Consider the following 17,911-nt stretch of genomic DNA (forward strand, 5'->3'; position numbering starts at 1 on the left):
AATTAACATTTAGTAGACATACAGGTATAGGAAGTTAAAACAAATTAATAAATGTTTATTGAGGTATAATTGACATATAACATTATTATTAGCTTCAGGTGTACAACATGACAATTTGGTATCTGTATATATTGTAAAATGATCACCACATAAGTCTTGTTAACATATGTGATTTTTATTGCAGAGTAATATGATAGGGTAATCAATAAAAAAGTTTTAAAGTAATGATGTTACATTAAGGTAAAATTATATGGAAGAAATGGAAAGGGAATATAAGTTGAAGGTAAAAAGGACTGATGTACAGTATTTGACTACTAAAGAGAACTTATTCATGTATTTTGGTGCACATCAAAGCATTATGATGTTTAGATCTGAATGGATAATTGAAAAGCTATGTAGAGCTGGGTTGTAGTTCACTGAATCTTGGTCAATACCTAAGAAAGTGATAGATAAAATGTAAACAATGCAGATGAAACTTACAAATAAGTCCTGTATGTAGACATTACATTATGAATAGCAAAAAAGGAGAAAACAACAACAAAAAACCCAAATGAACTATTTTTACAATATTCAAAACCTGTCATCCAATTCAGTAAAGACGTCACACATGCTGCACAATTGACGAATGAATGAAATGCCAACATGTCTTCACTGTTTCCCTTCCACCTCACTTGTTAACATTAACAAAATATAGTATCCAGCATCCATGTTGAAACTACACTTGCAGAGCCAGTTGTTAAATATCAGCAGCTCTATACTGACCTTAAATATGTGGTTCTTTAGTTCATCTCCTCTTGTTTGTAAAACAAATTTGGTCTTGAGGTAACTTCTGCCACCAGCTTATCCATTTTCCTCTTGTTACTGTGCCCCAAGGATTTAGGTCTTACATTTCAGGGTAAGTCCCTCAAATCTGAGAAGCACACTTGGTAGTTTGCTCTGAAACCTGCAGGCACAAATCCTCTGCTTATCTCTTCATGCTCTCCTGCTTGAGCTCCATAGCTTTTTTGTTTCATCCAGACCAAATAACCTCTGCCTTTTAATCAAGATACTTATATTTAAAGTAATTATTAATGGATTAGGGTTTACAACCACTATCTTACTATTTGTTTTCTATTTGTCTCATCCATTCTATTTTCTTTCACTCTTCTTTCTTGCATTTTAAAAAAAAGTTAATCAAATAGTTTTTATAATTTCATTTCCTTTTTGATAAGCTTATTAATTATACATTATTTTACTATTCTTTTCATGGTTAAAGATTATAACATGCATCTTGATTTGCTAGAATCTAACAAATTTGTATTTTTACCAGTGCCGAGACTACGGAACACTTTATTTATGGTTTCAGTATCACAGTAATGCTAGCCTCATAGAGGCTGAACCAAAATATCACATAACATTTAATAATTGCAAATATATTTATTATAATTTATAGATTAGTTAACAGTTATATATACAAGATAATTTTATAAAGTCCCAACAAAAACTGGTTACATTTAAATCATTAGATCTGAAGAAGCCAATTTAGAAGTCTTCTAGTCCCCTAACTTCACCTTCCCTAAATTATAAAAAAATAAAATCTGATAGTTTTGATTTCAAGTTAAAAATGATGAGATGGTGTTATCACATTTCAATACTCAGAAAAGGAAAATTTACTTGTCTGCACAAAGCCTTTCATGTGCTACATTGATATATAAAGTACCATTCCAAGATTTTAAGTGTATAAAATGTTCAATTAAAACTTCCAAGGATTTTGTTTTTAAGACTGAAGGTTTAACTTTGTTCTAACAACTAGGATCTGGATGAAACTGATAAGAATTATATTTCCCTTGTCCAGCTTTAAAGTGGTCCCTTTGGTCCTTTTTCATTAATGTCTGATCACTTCTTTTAAAGGAGGGTAGTGAATGGAAGAATTCTTCACCAAGCTTTTACGTATTTGATAGTGAGGTTGGAATCTCAAAGGAACAGTTCTCCAAAATCCAGTAAATGTCAAGTGTTAATCACTCAGTCATGTCTGACTCTTTGCGACCCCATGGACTATAGCCAGGCAGGCTCATCTATCTGGCCATGGAATTCTCCAGGGAGAATACTGGAGTGGGTTGCCATTCCCTTATCCAGGCAGAACTGGTAAAATTTCTTTCATTAAATGTTTGGTTACGTTTCCCAGTGAAGCAGTCTAGTCCTAGAGCTTTCTTTGTAGGAAGGTTTTAAATCATAAATTCAATGTCTTTAACAGATAAAGCATAATTCAAGTTATCTATTTCTTCTTGAGTGAGATTTGGTAGTTTGTGCTTTTCAAGGAATTTATCTATTTTATCTGTTGTTGAACTGATCGGTATAAAGTTATTCTTTCACTCGTATCACTTTTAATATGATTAGGCTCTATAGTTACATTCCTGCTCTTATTCCTGATAATGGTTAACTTGTATTTTATTGTTGTTTTTGTTTTTCTGATCAGTCTGGGTAGAAGTTTATCCTTTTCTCTCTCAAAGAGTCAGTTTCTGGTTTCATTGACTTCATTATTTTTCTGTTTTTTAATTCATTGATTTTTGCTCTTGTGTACTACTTTCTTTCTTCTGCTTGTTTTCATTTGCTCTTCTGTTTTTTAATTTATAAAGGGTTAAGCTGAGATCATTGACAAGACTCGAAGGGCAAGGATTCCAAAGAGAATGGTGGTATAATCTGTAAAAATTTCCTTTCAATGAATTTGCTGATCTTAGCTTATGTACCACAGGGAAAGGACCAAACGAAAGAGTGTCAGCTAGGACCCTGGGAAGTCAATCAGGTCCTTTGGCAATCCCTCAGACTGGGTGGGAGAAATTGTAGAGATCAGTGCCCACCAATGAGAAAGGGCCCTCATATTCTGCCCAGACTTCCACTCTAGGTGTATGGCTCAGTAGGAAATAGAGCAGTGGGCACAAAAGACTGAAACTTACCTTCAAATGAGCTCATCCCAGATTGGCTTAACACGATCTGTCTCTTACTGACTGCTAAATGGCAGGTTAGTCTTCTCTGATACCTTAGCCAGGGCCTCAATTTATATATACAGTTTTCCTTTCTCATGTCTGGCATTCAATCAAAGAATTACCAGACATACTATATGTCAGTTCAAATGTGTTATACACAATGTTTGTGGTCTTGGCTGACATTTAGAAGTGAAAGTCACTCAGTCGTGTCCGACTCTTTGCAACCCCATGAACTATAACAGTCCATGGAATTCTCTAGGCAGGAATACTGGAGTGGGTAGCCTTTCCCTTCTCTAGGGGATCTTCCCAACCCAGGGACTGAATCTAGGTCTCCCTTATTGCAGGCAGATTCTATACCAGCTGTGCCACAGGGAAGCCCAAGAATACTGGCGTGGAGAGCCTATCCCTTCTCCAGTGGATCTTCCGGACCCAGGAATCAAACCGAGGTTTCCTGCATTGCAGTCAGATTCTTTACCAACTGAGCTATCAGGGAAGCCCATTTAAGAAATTGGCTGACATTTAAGAAATTAAAAATAGAACTACTATGTGGCTCAGAAATTTTAGTTCTGAGTATTTATCTGAAAGAAATGAAAACAATAACTCAAAAAGATATATGTACCACCATGTTCATTGCCAGTATTATTTGACTAGAAATAACTGAAGTGTCCATTGATGGATGAATGGATAAAGAAACTGTGGTATGTTCATATGTCTATGGAATATTATTGAAAATCTTGCCATTTGCTACAATATGGTTGAAATTAGAGGGCATTATGCTAAGCACACAGAGAAAGACAAATATTGTATGATCTCACTTGCATGTGGTATCTAAAAACAAAAACAAAAAACAAGCTCATAAAAGAAAGTAACTGTCTTATTGGACCCCAGAAAGGTTATCTTCATGAAGAAAATAGATTTTATTAAAAGGTAGCATAGTGAAGAAAATGAATGTTTTAAAGTTATGGTGAGGGACTTTCCTGGCAGTCCAAGGGTTAAGGTTTTGCCTTCCAATGCAAGGGGTGTGGGCTCCATCCCTGGTTAGGGAGCTAAGACCCCACATACTTCTTGGCCAAAAATCAGAACATAAAAAAACAACAGAAGTGATATTAACAAATTCAACAGAAAACTTTAGAAATGGTCCACACTGAAAAGAATCTTAAAAAACTTTAGTGAATGTACATACTGTATATACTTCCCAGCTGGCTCAGTGGTAAAGAATCTGCCTGAGAATGCAGGAGACCCAGGTTTGATCCCTGGGTTGGGAAGACCCCTGGAGGAGGAAACGGCAACCCTACTCTGGTATTCTTACCAGGAAAATCTCATGGATAGAAGGACCTGGCATGCTACAGTCCATAGGGTCACAAAAGAGTCAGACATGTCTTAGCGACTGAGCACACTTACTGTATATATTGTATATAATCTTCATAAAATATATATACTGAAAAGAAAAAAGAAAAGTAATTGAAAGCTTTGGGGGGCACTGTACAAGAAAGGTAGAGCAACAAAAATACAAGGATACTTTTCTCAGAGTATAAAAAAGACAACTTGTTTGACATGATACTTGGAACATTTTCCTCTATGAGTTAGTGGTATAGGATTATGCGTCTTTCTCTGAGGCTCCAATAACACTATTTTGCTCCGTGGCTCACAATATTTATACAGTCCATAATAATTTAACCAATGCCTATTTTTTCCATTTTTAGACTAGCTTACAGACAAAAAAAAGTACAGACACTTAATTACAGTTACAGAGAAGAATATAAGTGCCATGAATCTTAGTGTAGTAAAAATAATGGAATACTAGCAGATGTTGCTTGGCAACAGAGAGAATAGAGAAAAGAAAAACAGAGAGAAAAAAGGAAAAAGAATTGTAGATATGTTTATTTTCTTAGTTACAAAGTAACGAATCAAAATATATATAGTCTAAAGTTGATGGACAAGAAATAGAGGTTTAAATATGTTTGAAAAATAAAAAGAACTTAATAATAAAATGATCAATCTCTCATTTTAAGATGGAAAAATAAAGAAGTCTCTGACTGTGTTACAAACTGAATGCGTGTGTCCCCTGCCTCCAAATTCATGTTGAAACCCCACTTTCCAATGGCCTTTGGGAGGTCATTAGTGCTAGAAGAGGTCATATGAGTGGAGCCCTCATGAATGCAATTACTCTTTAAGAGTCATGAGAGCTTTTGCTTCCTATCTCTTTGTACCATGTGAGGACATAAGAAGACAGCAGTTTGCAATCCAGAAAAAGGTCCTCACTAGAACCCAGTCATGCCGGCACCCTGATCTCAAAAAAAATTCCAGCCTCTAGAACTGTGAGATATAAATTTCTGTTGTTTATAAGCCATCCAACGTATGCTGTTTCTTATAGAAGCTGGAGTTGACTAAAACTGAATCTGCTTTCTGAAACCAATCTGAAACAATAAGAATAAAAATGGAATAAACACTCCATTTAGGAAGAAATCAGGCAATACTTTTGCCCTAAACTTTAATATTTATAAAGAGGAGCTGCTGCCAAGTACGTGAAAATGTGACCAGAGAAAGAACTCCAAAAGACAATACCCGTGGTTGCAGAGCTCAGGTAGAGTCAACAGTTTTCCAAGGCAAAAATCAAGTTCCTTGTTTGGGAAAAAAAAGGCTGAGGCTTGCAAAATGGCTCTAGAATTCTCCATGATCTGTTTTGAAATTAAACAGGCATGACATTCTGCAAAAAAAAAAAATTTGAGGTAACAGAAAAGCCAAGGCTAATGAGTGACCCTGAAGCTACCAAGTGTAGTCATTAAAATTTTGTGAAGTCTCAATACACACTCACACTCACAATAAAGTCCATTAAACCTTGTATATGCTTTATTTTGAGTTAGGACAATGTCTTGTTGGTCCAGAGGTTGTTCAGAGCCTCTTACATCTCTCTCACATTTTCCTTCTCTATATAACTGGTCCAGTAAGGAAAAATGAGAACAGAAAAAGGAACCAGGAAAGGTTTCATGATTCTGAAAGTACTTTAAAGTACTGAATTATACACTTTAAGTGTTAAGTTACATTGTATGTGAATTGCATTTCAATAAAACTTTCGAAGAAGGAACCAGGAGACAAAATCATTGTAAGAAAAAGGCAAAGGAGAAAAGAAAAATTCAGCATTCATCAGATAAAAATTTATGGTGGAATACTTGAAAACTGTGACCAAAACCTTCTTTCAGATTCAATAATTCCGTGAAAAAGTGGACTACATGAATCAAAAATCCAAAGCACTGATAAAAGAACTGAAGAAGGAAATGATAAGGTTGACCTGAGTGAACCTAGGAAAGACATAGAGAAGTAATGGCATATAGAAATGGAAATTGCAGGAAGGAAAAACACTTGTTGTTGAAAACAAGCTAAAGAAATGGAGGACAGGCTCAAGAAAACAGCAAAAGAAAAGGAGGAAAAAAAAGAATTTTAAGGAATTACAGGAAAAAATACATTTAAGACAGATTGGATGTTCAGTTATGCATTCAGAAGACAGAACAATCAAGCACACAAAAAATATTCAAAGTATAATTCAAGAAAATTATTCTGAAATAGAGGACTTGACTCTGTACCTTTAAACAAGCACATCATTTTCCAGAAGAATCAACACTAGAACTAGAACATATCCTAATAAAGTTACTGGACTTCAAAGATAGGATCTTTCAGACAGAAAATCAAATCACCTCAAGGGGAAGAGATAGAAATCAAGCTGTTTCATACTTCTTTAAAGCAACATTCAACACTGTAGCAATTTACTGCCTCAGTATTCTCAGGGATCCTATGACCTAAGAATTTTAGTTCCAGTCAAAGTATAGTTTAGGCATAAAGATAATCTGCTGCGGCTGCTAAGTCGCTTCAGTCGCGTCCGACTCTGTGCGACCCCATAGACGGCAGCCCACCAGGCTCCCCCGTCCCTGGGATTCTCCAGGTAGGAACACTGGAGTGGGTAACCTGCAGATGATTTCAAACATATAAATCCTCAAAGAGCATAGTTCCTATGAATCTTTCTTAAAAAAAGAACTATGCCAAAAATAGTTTGTCAATTGACAGACAAATGAAAAAAGTAAATAATTAAGCACTCAAGTTAATGAGTTAGAAAAAAGAACAACACAGTAATCTTAACAACAACAAAAAGGAGAGATTAGTAAAGGTAAAACCAAGAATTAAAGAATAGAAAACTATAGAACAAATAAACATATCTTGAGAAAGTTCTTCAAGAAAAAACAAAATGGTAAAAATTGAGCAAAGCTAGTCAAACAATATAAATTAAAAAAGAAGCACATATATAGGTTTGAAAAATGAGTATAGAAAACTAAGCATAGATACTTAAATGTTAAAAATTATAAGAATATATTGTTCAGCTTCATGCAAATACCACAAATAGGGAAATATAAACTATTAAAACTGACCCCAATAAAGGAAGAAAGTTATAGATAGGTCAATTTTTAGAGAATTTTATAAGTGAATTCTATCAAATCTTTATGGAACATGTAATTTTAATATGACTTAATGGTTCCAGAGTATTAAAAGGAAAGTTTCAAAAATCGCTAATTTGTGTCTGACCAACTCTTTGTGATTCCATGGACTGCAGCATGCCGGGCTTCCCTGTCTTTCTCCATCTCCCAGAGTTTGCTCAAATTCATGTCCATTGAGTTGGTGATGCTATCTAACCATCTTATCCTGTGCTGCCCTTTCCTCCGTTTGTCTTCAGTCTTTCCCAGCATTAGGGAATTTTCCAGGGAGTCATCTCTTCGAATCAGATGGCCAAGTATTGCAGCTTCAGCACCAGTCTTTCCAATGAGTATTCAGGGTTGATTTCCTTTTCTTTTACAAATTCCTTTACGATTTCCTTGCAGTCAGACTCTCAACAGTCTTCTCCAGTACCACAATTCAGAAGCATCAATTTTTGGTGCTCAGCCTTCTTTATGGTCCAACTCTCACATCCATACATGACTACTGGAAAAACCATAGCTATAACTAGACAGACCTTCATCATCAAAGTGATGACCTTTTTCAGTCCTGTGGCCACTGCTGATTATTCCAAATTTGCTGACATATTGAGTGCAGCACTTTAACGGCATCATTTTTTAGGACTTGAATATGCTGTCTAGGTTTGTCAAAGCTTTTCTTCCAAGGAGCAAGTGTCTTTCAATTTCATGGCTGCAGTCACTGTTTGCAGTGATTTTGGAGCCCAGGTAAATAAAATCTGCCACTTCTTTCACTTTTTCCCCATCTATCTGCCATGAAGTGATGGAACCAGATACCATGATCTTTGTTTTCTTAATGTTGAGTGTTTTTTTTTTTTAATTTATTTTTTATTTTACTTTACAATTCTGTATTGGTTTTGCCATACATTGACATGAATCCACCACGGGTGTGTTTTAACCCAGCTTTTTCATTCTCTTTCACCCTTATCAAGAGGCTCTTTAGTTCCTTGCTTCACTTTCTACCATTAGAGTGTTATCTGCATATCTGAGGTTGTTGACATTTCTCCAGGCAATCTTGATTCTGGTCTGTGTTTCATTCAGCCCAGCATTTCTCATGATGTACTCTGCATATAAGTCAAATAAATAGGGTGACAACATACAGCCTTGTCTTACTCCTTTCCCAATTTGGAACCAATCAGTTGTTCCATGTCTGGTTCTAACTGTTACTTCTTGTCCTGCATACAGGTTTCTCAGGAGACAGATAAGGTGGTATTCCCATCTCTTCAAGAATTTTCCACAGTTTGTTGTGATCCACACAGTCAAAGGCTTTAGCGTAGTCAATGAAGTAGATGTTTTTCTGGAATTCCCTTGCTTTCTCTATGATACAGTGAATGTTGGCAATTTGATCTCTTGTTCCTCTGTCTTTTCTAAACCCAGCTTGTACATCTGGAAGTTCTCGATTCACATACTGCTGAAGGCTATCTTGAAGGATTTGGAGCATAACCTTACTAGCATGTGAAATGAGCACAGCTGTACGGTAGTCTGAACACTCTTTGGCATGGTCCTTTTTTGGGACTGGAGTTAAAACTGACCTTTTTCAGTCCTGTGGCCACTGCTGAGTGTTCCTAATTTGCTGACATATTGAGTGCAGCACTTTAATGGCATCATTTTTTAGGACTTGAAATAGCTCAGCTGGAATTTCATCACCTCCACTAGATTTGTAGTAATAGAATCTAGTAGCACATAAATCAAATATATCTCATAATTAAGGAACACTCATACCAAAAATGCAAAGATGGCTCAATATTAATGAATATATTAAGCGATACAGCTTAAACATGTATCAAAAGAGAAATACTATGTGAACATTCTTGCAGATGCTGAAAAGGTATCTAATAACATTTCAATATCCCTTTCAATAAAAAAACCTTATTAAAAGTAGTAATAGATGAATAGTTCGTTAACATGAAAAAATACATATATCATTAGAAATGCCAAAAACTATACAGTGAAACACTGAGTTGTATTAAAATCAGAAACAAAACAAGACTGCACACTATTGCCAGTATTATTTACCTTTGGCCAATACTAGCCAACGTCATTAGAGAAAGAGAGGAAAATTACAAGGAAAAGGAAAGGGAAGGAAAGGGAAAGGAAGAAAACATTATTCTTTGCAGGTGAGATAATATTATGGCAGAAAATCAACTTTAAAAATCATTACAAGAGTTAGACAATTTAGTAAGGTAGCTGAAAGCAAAATTAAACATGATCAATAATTTACCAATATATGAACAATCACCTAGAAAAGTATTCAATTTACAAAAACAAGAACTACAAGAGAATACCTAGGAATAAATCTAAGAAATGTACAAGATTCACATGAAGAGAATCCGCCAGGGTCATGCACCTGCCGATGTCACTTAGCAGTGCGGTCAAGATGGCTAGTGGGAGTTGAAGCTGCACTTCCTGCATGGTCCGTTCTGCCAGCTGCGTGCCTCACATGAGAGCAGCACCCAGGTCAGTGCCCATAGCTCAGCCACCAGCAGCGGCTCCCCCCTCTGCCGCTGGTTCCCCTGCTGCTGTTCCCCAACAGCCAGGTCTGATGGCCCAGATGGCTGTGGGTTCTGCCATGGGCCACATTCTGCGTCACGTCATCACTGGGGACTTCAGTGGGGGAAGCAGTGCTGAGCCCGCAGGCCCTGACATCACTTACCAGGAACCTCAGGGAACCCAGCTGCCACAGCTGCAGCAGAATGGCCCTTGCTTCTATGAGGTGAAACAGTTTTCGGAGTGTGCCCAGAGCCAGGGTGACCTTAAATTTTGTGACGGTTTCAGTGAGGTACTGAAATAGTGCAGATTAGCCAATGCTTAAACAAGAAATTCGAATTGAAGACATGAAAAATCACCTCTCGTGGCCATGTTGATTTAGCATTTAAAATATAATTAATAATGAAGATGTTAAAGCTCAACATTCAGAAAACTAAGATCATGGCATCTGGTCCCATCACTTCATGGGAAATAGATGGGGAAACAGTGGAAACAGTGGCAGACTTTATTTTTTGGGGCTCCAAAATCACTGCAGATGGTGACTGCAGCCATGCAATTAAAAGACACTCCTTGGAAGGAAAGTTATGACCAACCTAAATAGCATATTCAAAAGCAGAGATATCACTTTGCTAACAAAGGTCCGTCTAGTCAAGGCTATGGTTTTTCCAGTGGTCATGTATGGATGTGAGAGTTGGACTGTGAAGAAAGCTGAGCGCCGAAGAATTGATGCTTTTGAACTGTGGTATTGGAGAATACTCTTGCGAGTCCCTTGGACTGCAAGGAGATCCAACCAGTCCATCCTAAAGGAGACCAGTCTTGGGTGTTCATTGGAAGGACTGATGCTGAGGCTGAAACTCCATTACTTTGGCCACCTCATGTGAAGAGTTGACTCATTGGAAAAGACTCTGATGCTGGGAGGGATTGGGGGCAGGAGGAAAAGGGGACGACAGAGGATGAGATGGCTGGATGGCATCACCGACTCAATGCACATGCTGCTGCTACTGCTAAGTCACTTCAGTCGTGTCCAACTCTGTGTGACCCCATAGACGGCAGCCCACCAGGCTCCCCAGTCCCTGGGATTCTCCAGGCAAGAACACTGGAGTGGGTTGCCATTTCCTTCTTCAATGCATGAAAGTGAAAAGTGAAAGAGAAGTCGCTCAGTCGTGTCCGACTCTTTGCGACCCCATGGACTGAAGTCTACCAGGCTCCTCTGTCCATGGGATTTGCCAGGCAAGAGTACTGGAGTGGGATGCCATCACCTTGAGTTTGGGTGAACTCTGGGAACTCACGCCAGGGAGGCCTGGCATGCTGCGATTCATGGGGTCACAAAGAGTTGGACATGACTGAGCGACTGAACTGAACTGAAAGTATGAAAACACCCATGAAACCTCTCCTTAATCATTAATAGCTTTTGTGCTTCAGGACTGTGGTGGAAGAAGGTGTTGTCACTATACAGACATTCATTGAGATGGTATTGAGTTTGGGGTTGGGCAGAAGAGGCGGTTGTAGTCTTGTAAACAGTGCTTTTCTGATGTTATTGTTTGTGAATTAATTAGAATAAAGTGATTTTCTTTCTAAAAAAAGATTCACACAAAGAAAACTTTGAAGGACTTCAAAAGGTCATTAAAAGGTTCCTGAATAGATGGTAAGACACACTTAAATAATGGAAAATGATGGCAATCCTCTCTAAGTTCAGTTCAGTTCAGTCGCTCAGTCGTGTCTGACTCTTTGCGACCCCACGAATCGCAGCACGCCAGGCCTCTCTGTCCATCACCAACTCCCGGAGTTCACTCAGACTCACGTCCATTGAGTCGGTGATGCCATCCAGCCATCTCATCCTCTGTCGTCCCCTTTTCCTCCTGCCCCCTATCCCTCCCAGCATCAGAGTCTTTTCCAATGAGTCAACTCTTCACATGAGGTGGCCAAAGTACTGGAGTTTCAGCTTCAGCATCATTCCCTCCAAAGAAATCCCAGGGCTGATCTCCTTTAGAATGGACTGGTTGGATCTCCTTGCAGTCCAAGGGACTCTCAAGAGTCTTCTCCAACACCACAGTTCAAACGCATCAATTCTTTGGCGCTCAGCTTTCTTCACAGTCCAACTCTCACATCCATAAATGACTACTGGAAAAACCATAGCCTCAGCTAGACAGACTTTTGTTGGCAAAGTAATGTCTCTGCTTTGAATCCTCTCTAAATAAATATATAAATTGAACTTTTTCAAGAAAAATACCAACATTAACATTTTGGGAATAAAGCAAGAAAATAGCAATAATAGAGGACTAGTCCTTACCAGATATTGAAAAAAATCATGAATGTTATAGTAATGAAAACAGTTTAGTACCAGCTCATGAAGAGAATAGATATCCTGGGAATAGATGCAAATAAATACTGGGATTAGTTTCTGATAAATCAGTGGAGTAAAATGATATATTTAATAAATAGTATTAGGATAAGAGGGTAGCCATCTGGAAAATATGAAATTGGATTCAGTCTTTCATTTACACCAAAGTAACTTCTAAATAGAGTATTAAAAAAAATTAAGGTAACAGAAATGATATACCGGAATTTGTAAAAATTTTCATTTTCTGTATGGCATGGCAAAAAATTTCAACTATATTTTTCATTTCCAAACATTCATTTGGTTATCAGACCTATTTGATCACTTAAAAAATTTTCTTTTTCCTTATTCAAATGGTTTATATGTTCAACCTCATCTTTCATTTAACTATATTAAAAGTATTTATTTTATAATCTATATCTCATAATATTAATATGGGAGGACTCTTTTTTTTCTCCTGCTATCTTATCACAGTGGTTTGCTTCTTATTTTTGTTTGGTTTGGTTTTAAATTTTTGACTGTGACAGCTTATTCCTTGGACTTTTGAGAGAATTCTCCAGCGAAGACTTGCATTTAATTCCATGGATGCCAAGGGGCACAGTCATTTTAAACAATATTAAATGATTTTGAGACCACTTGGTAGTATGAAACCAGCAGTGCTAAACAGTATTTTTTTTCTAATAATTCTCACTTTGATTGCTTCTTTGACAGATGAGTTATTTGTAAACTTCAGTGTTTTTTGCTGCCCTCGATTATTCTCCATGAGCATTCTGCAAGTGAACCTTTATAAGTACAACCTTACTCAGGTCTCGGTTAATCTCCTGCCTAGTATACTAGAAAAACCAGTATGTGTGATCTATAGCACCAATGTCTCTGCACTTAGGGGAGAATGCTCTTTATCCTCTGTATGTGTATGTGTGTCTTTAAACTGTATGTAGTGGCATGTCTAATCCAGATCTTACAAAGTTATTCCAGAGAAAAATTTACAGACAAAACCTCCTAAGGAAGACATGAGTGCTGAATTGAATCACCTAGTTTCACCTGAAAACAATGGAGTCCATTGAATGAAGGCAGTCAAACATGCCTCCTCCGAGGACACAGAATTGGTTTGTTTAATTTCTGAAAGGTCATCTGCCCTGGGAAAGGGAAGGGGAATTCTACATTCTCGTCCATGGTCTGTAACCTCATCCCTGACAGCTGCAGGGACACGTGCACGGGAGGACTCTCTCCTTCCCCTCCTCCCACCTCCTGCCTCGCATTCACACATAGCTGTGTGGCAATTTTCTTTTATCACCATGGCCTGGGATGGGCTTTACTTGCTAGGCATCATGTTCTCCACAGAGGCTTCCCATGGGAAAGTCTTTCTGAGGCCCCTCAAATCACCAGACGAGGCATTTTTTTTCCCATCTTGAGTTCATTCTCAGATTGACCTCAGTGCATCAACAAGCCTTGATGAGTGTACCTATCCATGCCCAACTCTGTCTAAGTCAGTGCCTTTTCACACTGTCTTAGACATTCCCAGCTCCAGAAGGCAAAATACAAGGCAATAGAGCCCCAAATCAAGCTAAAGCCAGGCTCCTATGAACCTGTACCTTGACTGCTGCAACTGCCTCCTAACTTACCTCTCTGATTTCTATCCCTGGGACCACCCCAATGCATTTATGCATGTCTGCAAGAGTAACTGTCCTCAAATTTAACTGTACATACTTAAATGACCACCATCCCCTTTCCTCCACCAAGAATCTTCAGAGGATCCTCTTTACTTAGAAAATCAGGTACAAATGAAGAGTGCCAGGAATGATGGAGAAAAAGGTTAATATAACAAGCTCTATAAATAGAGTTTTTTGCTTTCTTCTTCCTGCCAGCAAACTTGGAAAACTCAGCAGTGCCCACAGGACTGGAAAAGGTCAGTTTTCATTCCAATCCGAAAGAAAGGCAATGCCAAAGAATGCTCAAACTACCACACAATTGCACTCATCTCACACGCTAGTAATGCTTAAAATTCTCGAAGCCAGGCTTAATCAATACGTGAACCGTGAACTTCCATATGTTCAAGCTGGTTTTAGAAAAGGCAGAGGAACCAGAAATCAAATTGCCAACATCCGCTGGATCATTAAAAAAGCAAGAGAGTTCCAGAAAAATATCTATTTCTGCTTGACTGACTATGCCAAAGTCTTTGACTGTGTGGATCACAATAAACTGTGGAAAATTCTTCAAGAGATGGGAATATCAGACCACTTGACCTGCCTCTTGAGAAACCCATATGCAGGTCAGGAAGCAACAGTTAGAACTGGACATGGAACAACAGACTGGTTCCAAATAGGAAAAGGAGTATGTCAAGGCTGTATATTGTCACCCTGCTTATTTAACTTCTATGCAGAGTACATCATGGGAAATGCTGGGCTGGAGGAAGCACAAGCTGGAATCAAGATTGCCGGGAGAAATATCAATAACCTCAGATATGCAGATGACACCACCCTTATGGCAGTAGGTGAAGAAGAACTAAAGAGCCTCTTGATGAAAGTGAAAGAGGAGTGAAAAAGTTGGCTTAAAGCTCAACATTCAGAAAACTAAGATCATGGCATCCAGTCCTATCACTTCATGGCAAATAGATGGGGAAATAATGGAAATAGTGGCTGACTTTATTTTTCTGGGCTCCAAAATCACTGAAGATGGTGATCGCAGCCATGAAACTAAAAGACGCTTATTTCTTGGAAGAAAGTTATGACCAACCTAGACAGCATATTAAAAAGCAGAGACATTACTTTGCCAACAAAGGTCCGTCTAGTCAAGGCTATGGTTTTTCCAGTAGTCATGTATGGATGTGAGAGTTGGACTATAAAGAAAGCTGAGCACCAAGGAATTGATGCTTTTGAACTGTGGTATTGGAGAAGACTCTTGAGAGTCCCTTGTGCTGCAAGGAAATCCAACCAGGCCATCCTAAAGGAAATCAGTCCTGAATATTCATTGGAAGGGCTGATGCTGAAGCTGAAACTCCAATACTTTGGCCACCTGATGGGAAGAGCTGACTCATTTGAAAAGACCCTGATGCTGGGAAAGATTGAGGGCAGGAGGAGAAGGGGACGACAGAGGATGAGATGGTTAGATGGCATCACCAACTTGATGGACATGGGTTTGGGTGAACTCTGGGAGTTGGTGATGGACAGGGAGACCTGGCATGCTGCGGTTCATGGGGTTGCAAAGAGTCGGACACAACTGAGCGTGTCGTTCAAGCTCAGGACAGACTGAGTGACTGACCTGACTGACTGACTTCCTGTCCTTTCTTTTCTCAAATTCTTTAATAGACATAAAATTATATAAAGTAATAATTACACTTATGCACTGTTGGGTTTGAAATCGAGAGTTGGACTGTGAAGAAAGCTGAGCGCCGAAGAATTGATGCTTTTGAACTGTGGTGTTGGAGAAGACTCTTGAGAGTCCCTTGGACTGCAAGGAGATCCAACCAGTCCATTCTAAAGGAGATCAGCCCTGGGTGTCCTTTGGAAGGAATGATGCTAAAGCTGAAACTCCAGTACTTTGGCCACCTCATGTGAAGAGTTGACTCATTGGAAAAGACTCTGATGCTGGGAGAGATTGGGGGCAGGAGGAAAAGGGGACGACAGAGGATGAGATGGCTGGATGGCATCACCAACTTGATGGACGTGAGTTTGAGTGAACTCTGGGAGATGGTGATGGACAGGGAGGCCTGGTGTGCTGCTATTCATGGGGGTCACAAAGAGTTGGACACAACTGAGCGACTGAACTGAACAGTTGTGTAATATGATAACAAGAATAAGTTCAAAATTGGGGAGAGACAATAGAGTTATCAGGAGAAATGTTTCTGTCTCACTGGGAATAAATTCATTTCAAAGCAGGTTCTGATTAGGTGTACCTGGTAAGCCTAGAGAAACAGTAAGAAAATAGCTCCAAAGAGCTCTAAGTAAAGAAAACTACAGACCAACATGTTATGAATACAGATGCAAAAATCCTCAACAAAATACTAGCAAACCAAATCCAAGAATATATAAAAAGGAGAATATATTGTCTAAGTTTGCTAGAGTTGTCATAACAAAGCACCACAAATTGGGTGGCTTAAGCAACAAAAACTTATTCTCTCTCAGTTCTGCAGGCTAGAAGTCTGGATTAAGGCGTTGGCAGGACTGGTTTCTTCAGATTCTTGAGGTTGTCTGTTCGAGGCCTCTCTCCTACCTATTTATAGTTCCACGGTTTGTGGCAGTGTAACTCCAATTTTCAAATGATATTCTCCCCATGTGCATGTCTAGGTCCAAATCTCTCCTTTTTATAAGGACATCCATCACATTAGATTAGGGCCCACTGTAATTCAGTATGACCTCATCTTTAATTATATCTACAGCGATCCTATTTGCAAATAAGGTCACATTCTGTGGTCCAGGGAGTTAGGACTTCCACACACACACTTCTCGAGGGACACAAGTCAACCGAAAACAAACACCATGACCAAGTGAAACTTATCCCAGAAAAGCAAGAGTGGTTTACCATTTAAAAATTAATTCATGTAGTACACTATATTAATAGAATTCAACAATCTTCATGATAAAATATTAAAGAAACAGGAATAGAAAGGAACTTCACCAATCATCAAATAACAGAACCCTCACAACTAAATCGTACTTAATAATAAAAGACTGAATACTTTCTTTATCCTTAAGATCAGGAACAAGACAAGAATTCCATTGTTACTACTTCCATTCAACACTGTATTGGAGGTTCTAGTCAGAATACTCAAGCAAGAAAATTAGATAAAAGGAATTCAGATAGGAAAGGAATAGGTAAAACTTATTTACATTCATAGATGGCATGACCTTATAATCGACCATCCTAACAAATTCACTAAAAAAACTATTATAAGTAATAAATGATTTCAGAACATTTGCAAAATACAAATCAATATAAAAAATCAGTTGCATTTCTATACACTTGCAGCAAACCTTCAAAAAATGAATATGTATACGAAAACAATTCCATTTATAATTGCATCAAAAATAATAAAATACTTAGGAATAAATTTAACAAAAAAAGTATAAAACTTAAACTCTGAAAACAAAACATTGTTGAAAGAACTTTAAGAATACCTAAATAAATGGAAAGACATCTCTCTCGTGTTTCTGAATTGGAAGATGCTATATTGCTAAGATGCAATACTTCCCAAATTGATCTATGGAGTCAATGCAATCCCTATCAAAATCTCCACTGATTTCTCTACAAAAGTGGTAAGTTGATCCTAGTATCTTTACCAAATGCAAGAGATCCAGAATAGTCAGAACAACTGTGAAAAAGAACAGAGTTGGAAGACTCACAGGAAACAATTTCAAAATTGCTACAAAGCTGCAGTACTCATTGAGACTGTGTGGTACTGGCATAACCACAGACATAAAGATCAATCAAACAGAGTTTACTACATGTCTATAGCACAGAACTCATGGTCAACTGATTATTGATAAGAATGCCAAGATAATTAGATGGGGAAAACTGTCTTTACAACAAACAGTGCTAGGATAACTGGATATTCACATTCAAAAGAATCAATTGGACCTCTGCCTCAGTCCATATACAAACTAACTCAAAATGGATCAAAGACATAAGTG

The 17,911-nt window shown here is 38.0% G+C and overlaps 1 protein-coding gene and 1 non-coding gene across 2 annotated transcripts; both read left to right on the top strand.

Moving 5' to 3' along the window:
• The first annotated feature begins 4,156 nt into the window (after nt 1–4,156).
• Nucleotides 4,157–4,228, top strand: TRNAL-GAG. Its single transcript has one exon. It is a non-coding gene; the product is annotated as a tRNA-Leu (tRNA).
• Nucleotides 4,229–9,899: 5,671 nt separating this feature from the next.
• On the top strand, nt 9,900–10,250 carry LOC120851726 (coiled-coil-helix-coiled-coil-helix domain-containing protein 2-like). The gene has a single exon (XM_040224733.1). The coding sequence runs from the start codon at nt 9,900–9,902 to the stop codon at nt 10,248–10,250; it is 351 nt and encodes a 116-aa protein (XP_040080667.1).
• Nucleotides 10,251–17,911: the final 7,661 nt, after the last annotated feature.

This window comes from Oryx dammah, unplaced genomic scaffold (genome assembly GCF_014754425.2).
Source record: "Oryx dammah isolate SB20612 unplaced genomic scaffold, SCBI_Odam_1.1 HiC_scaffold_25, whole genome shotgun sequence".
NCBI lineage: Eukaryota > Metazoa > Chordata > Mammalia > Artiodactyla > Bovidae > Oryx > Oryx dammah.

Bases quoted from the DNA above. Each gene is read 5' to 3' on its own strand.
- LOC120851726 (XM_040224733.1), top strand. From the start codon at position 9,900: ATGAGAGCAGCACCCAGGTCAGTGCCCATAGCTCAGCCACCAGCAGCG.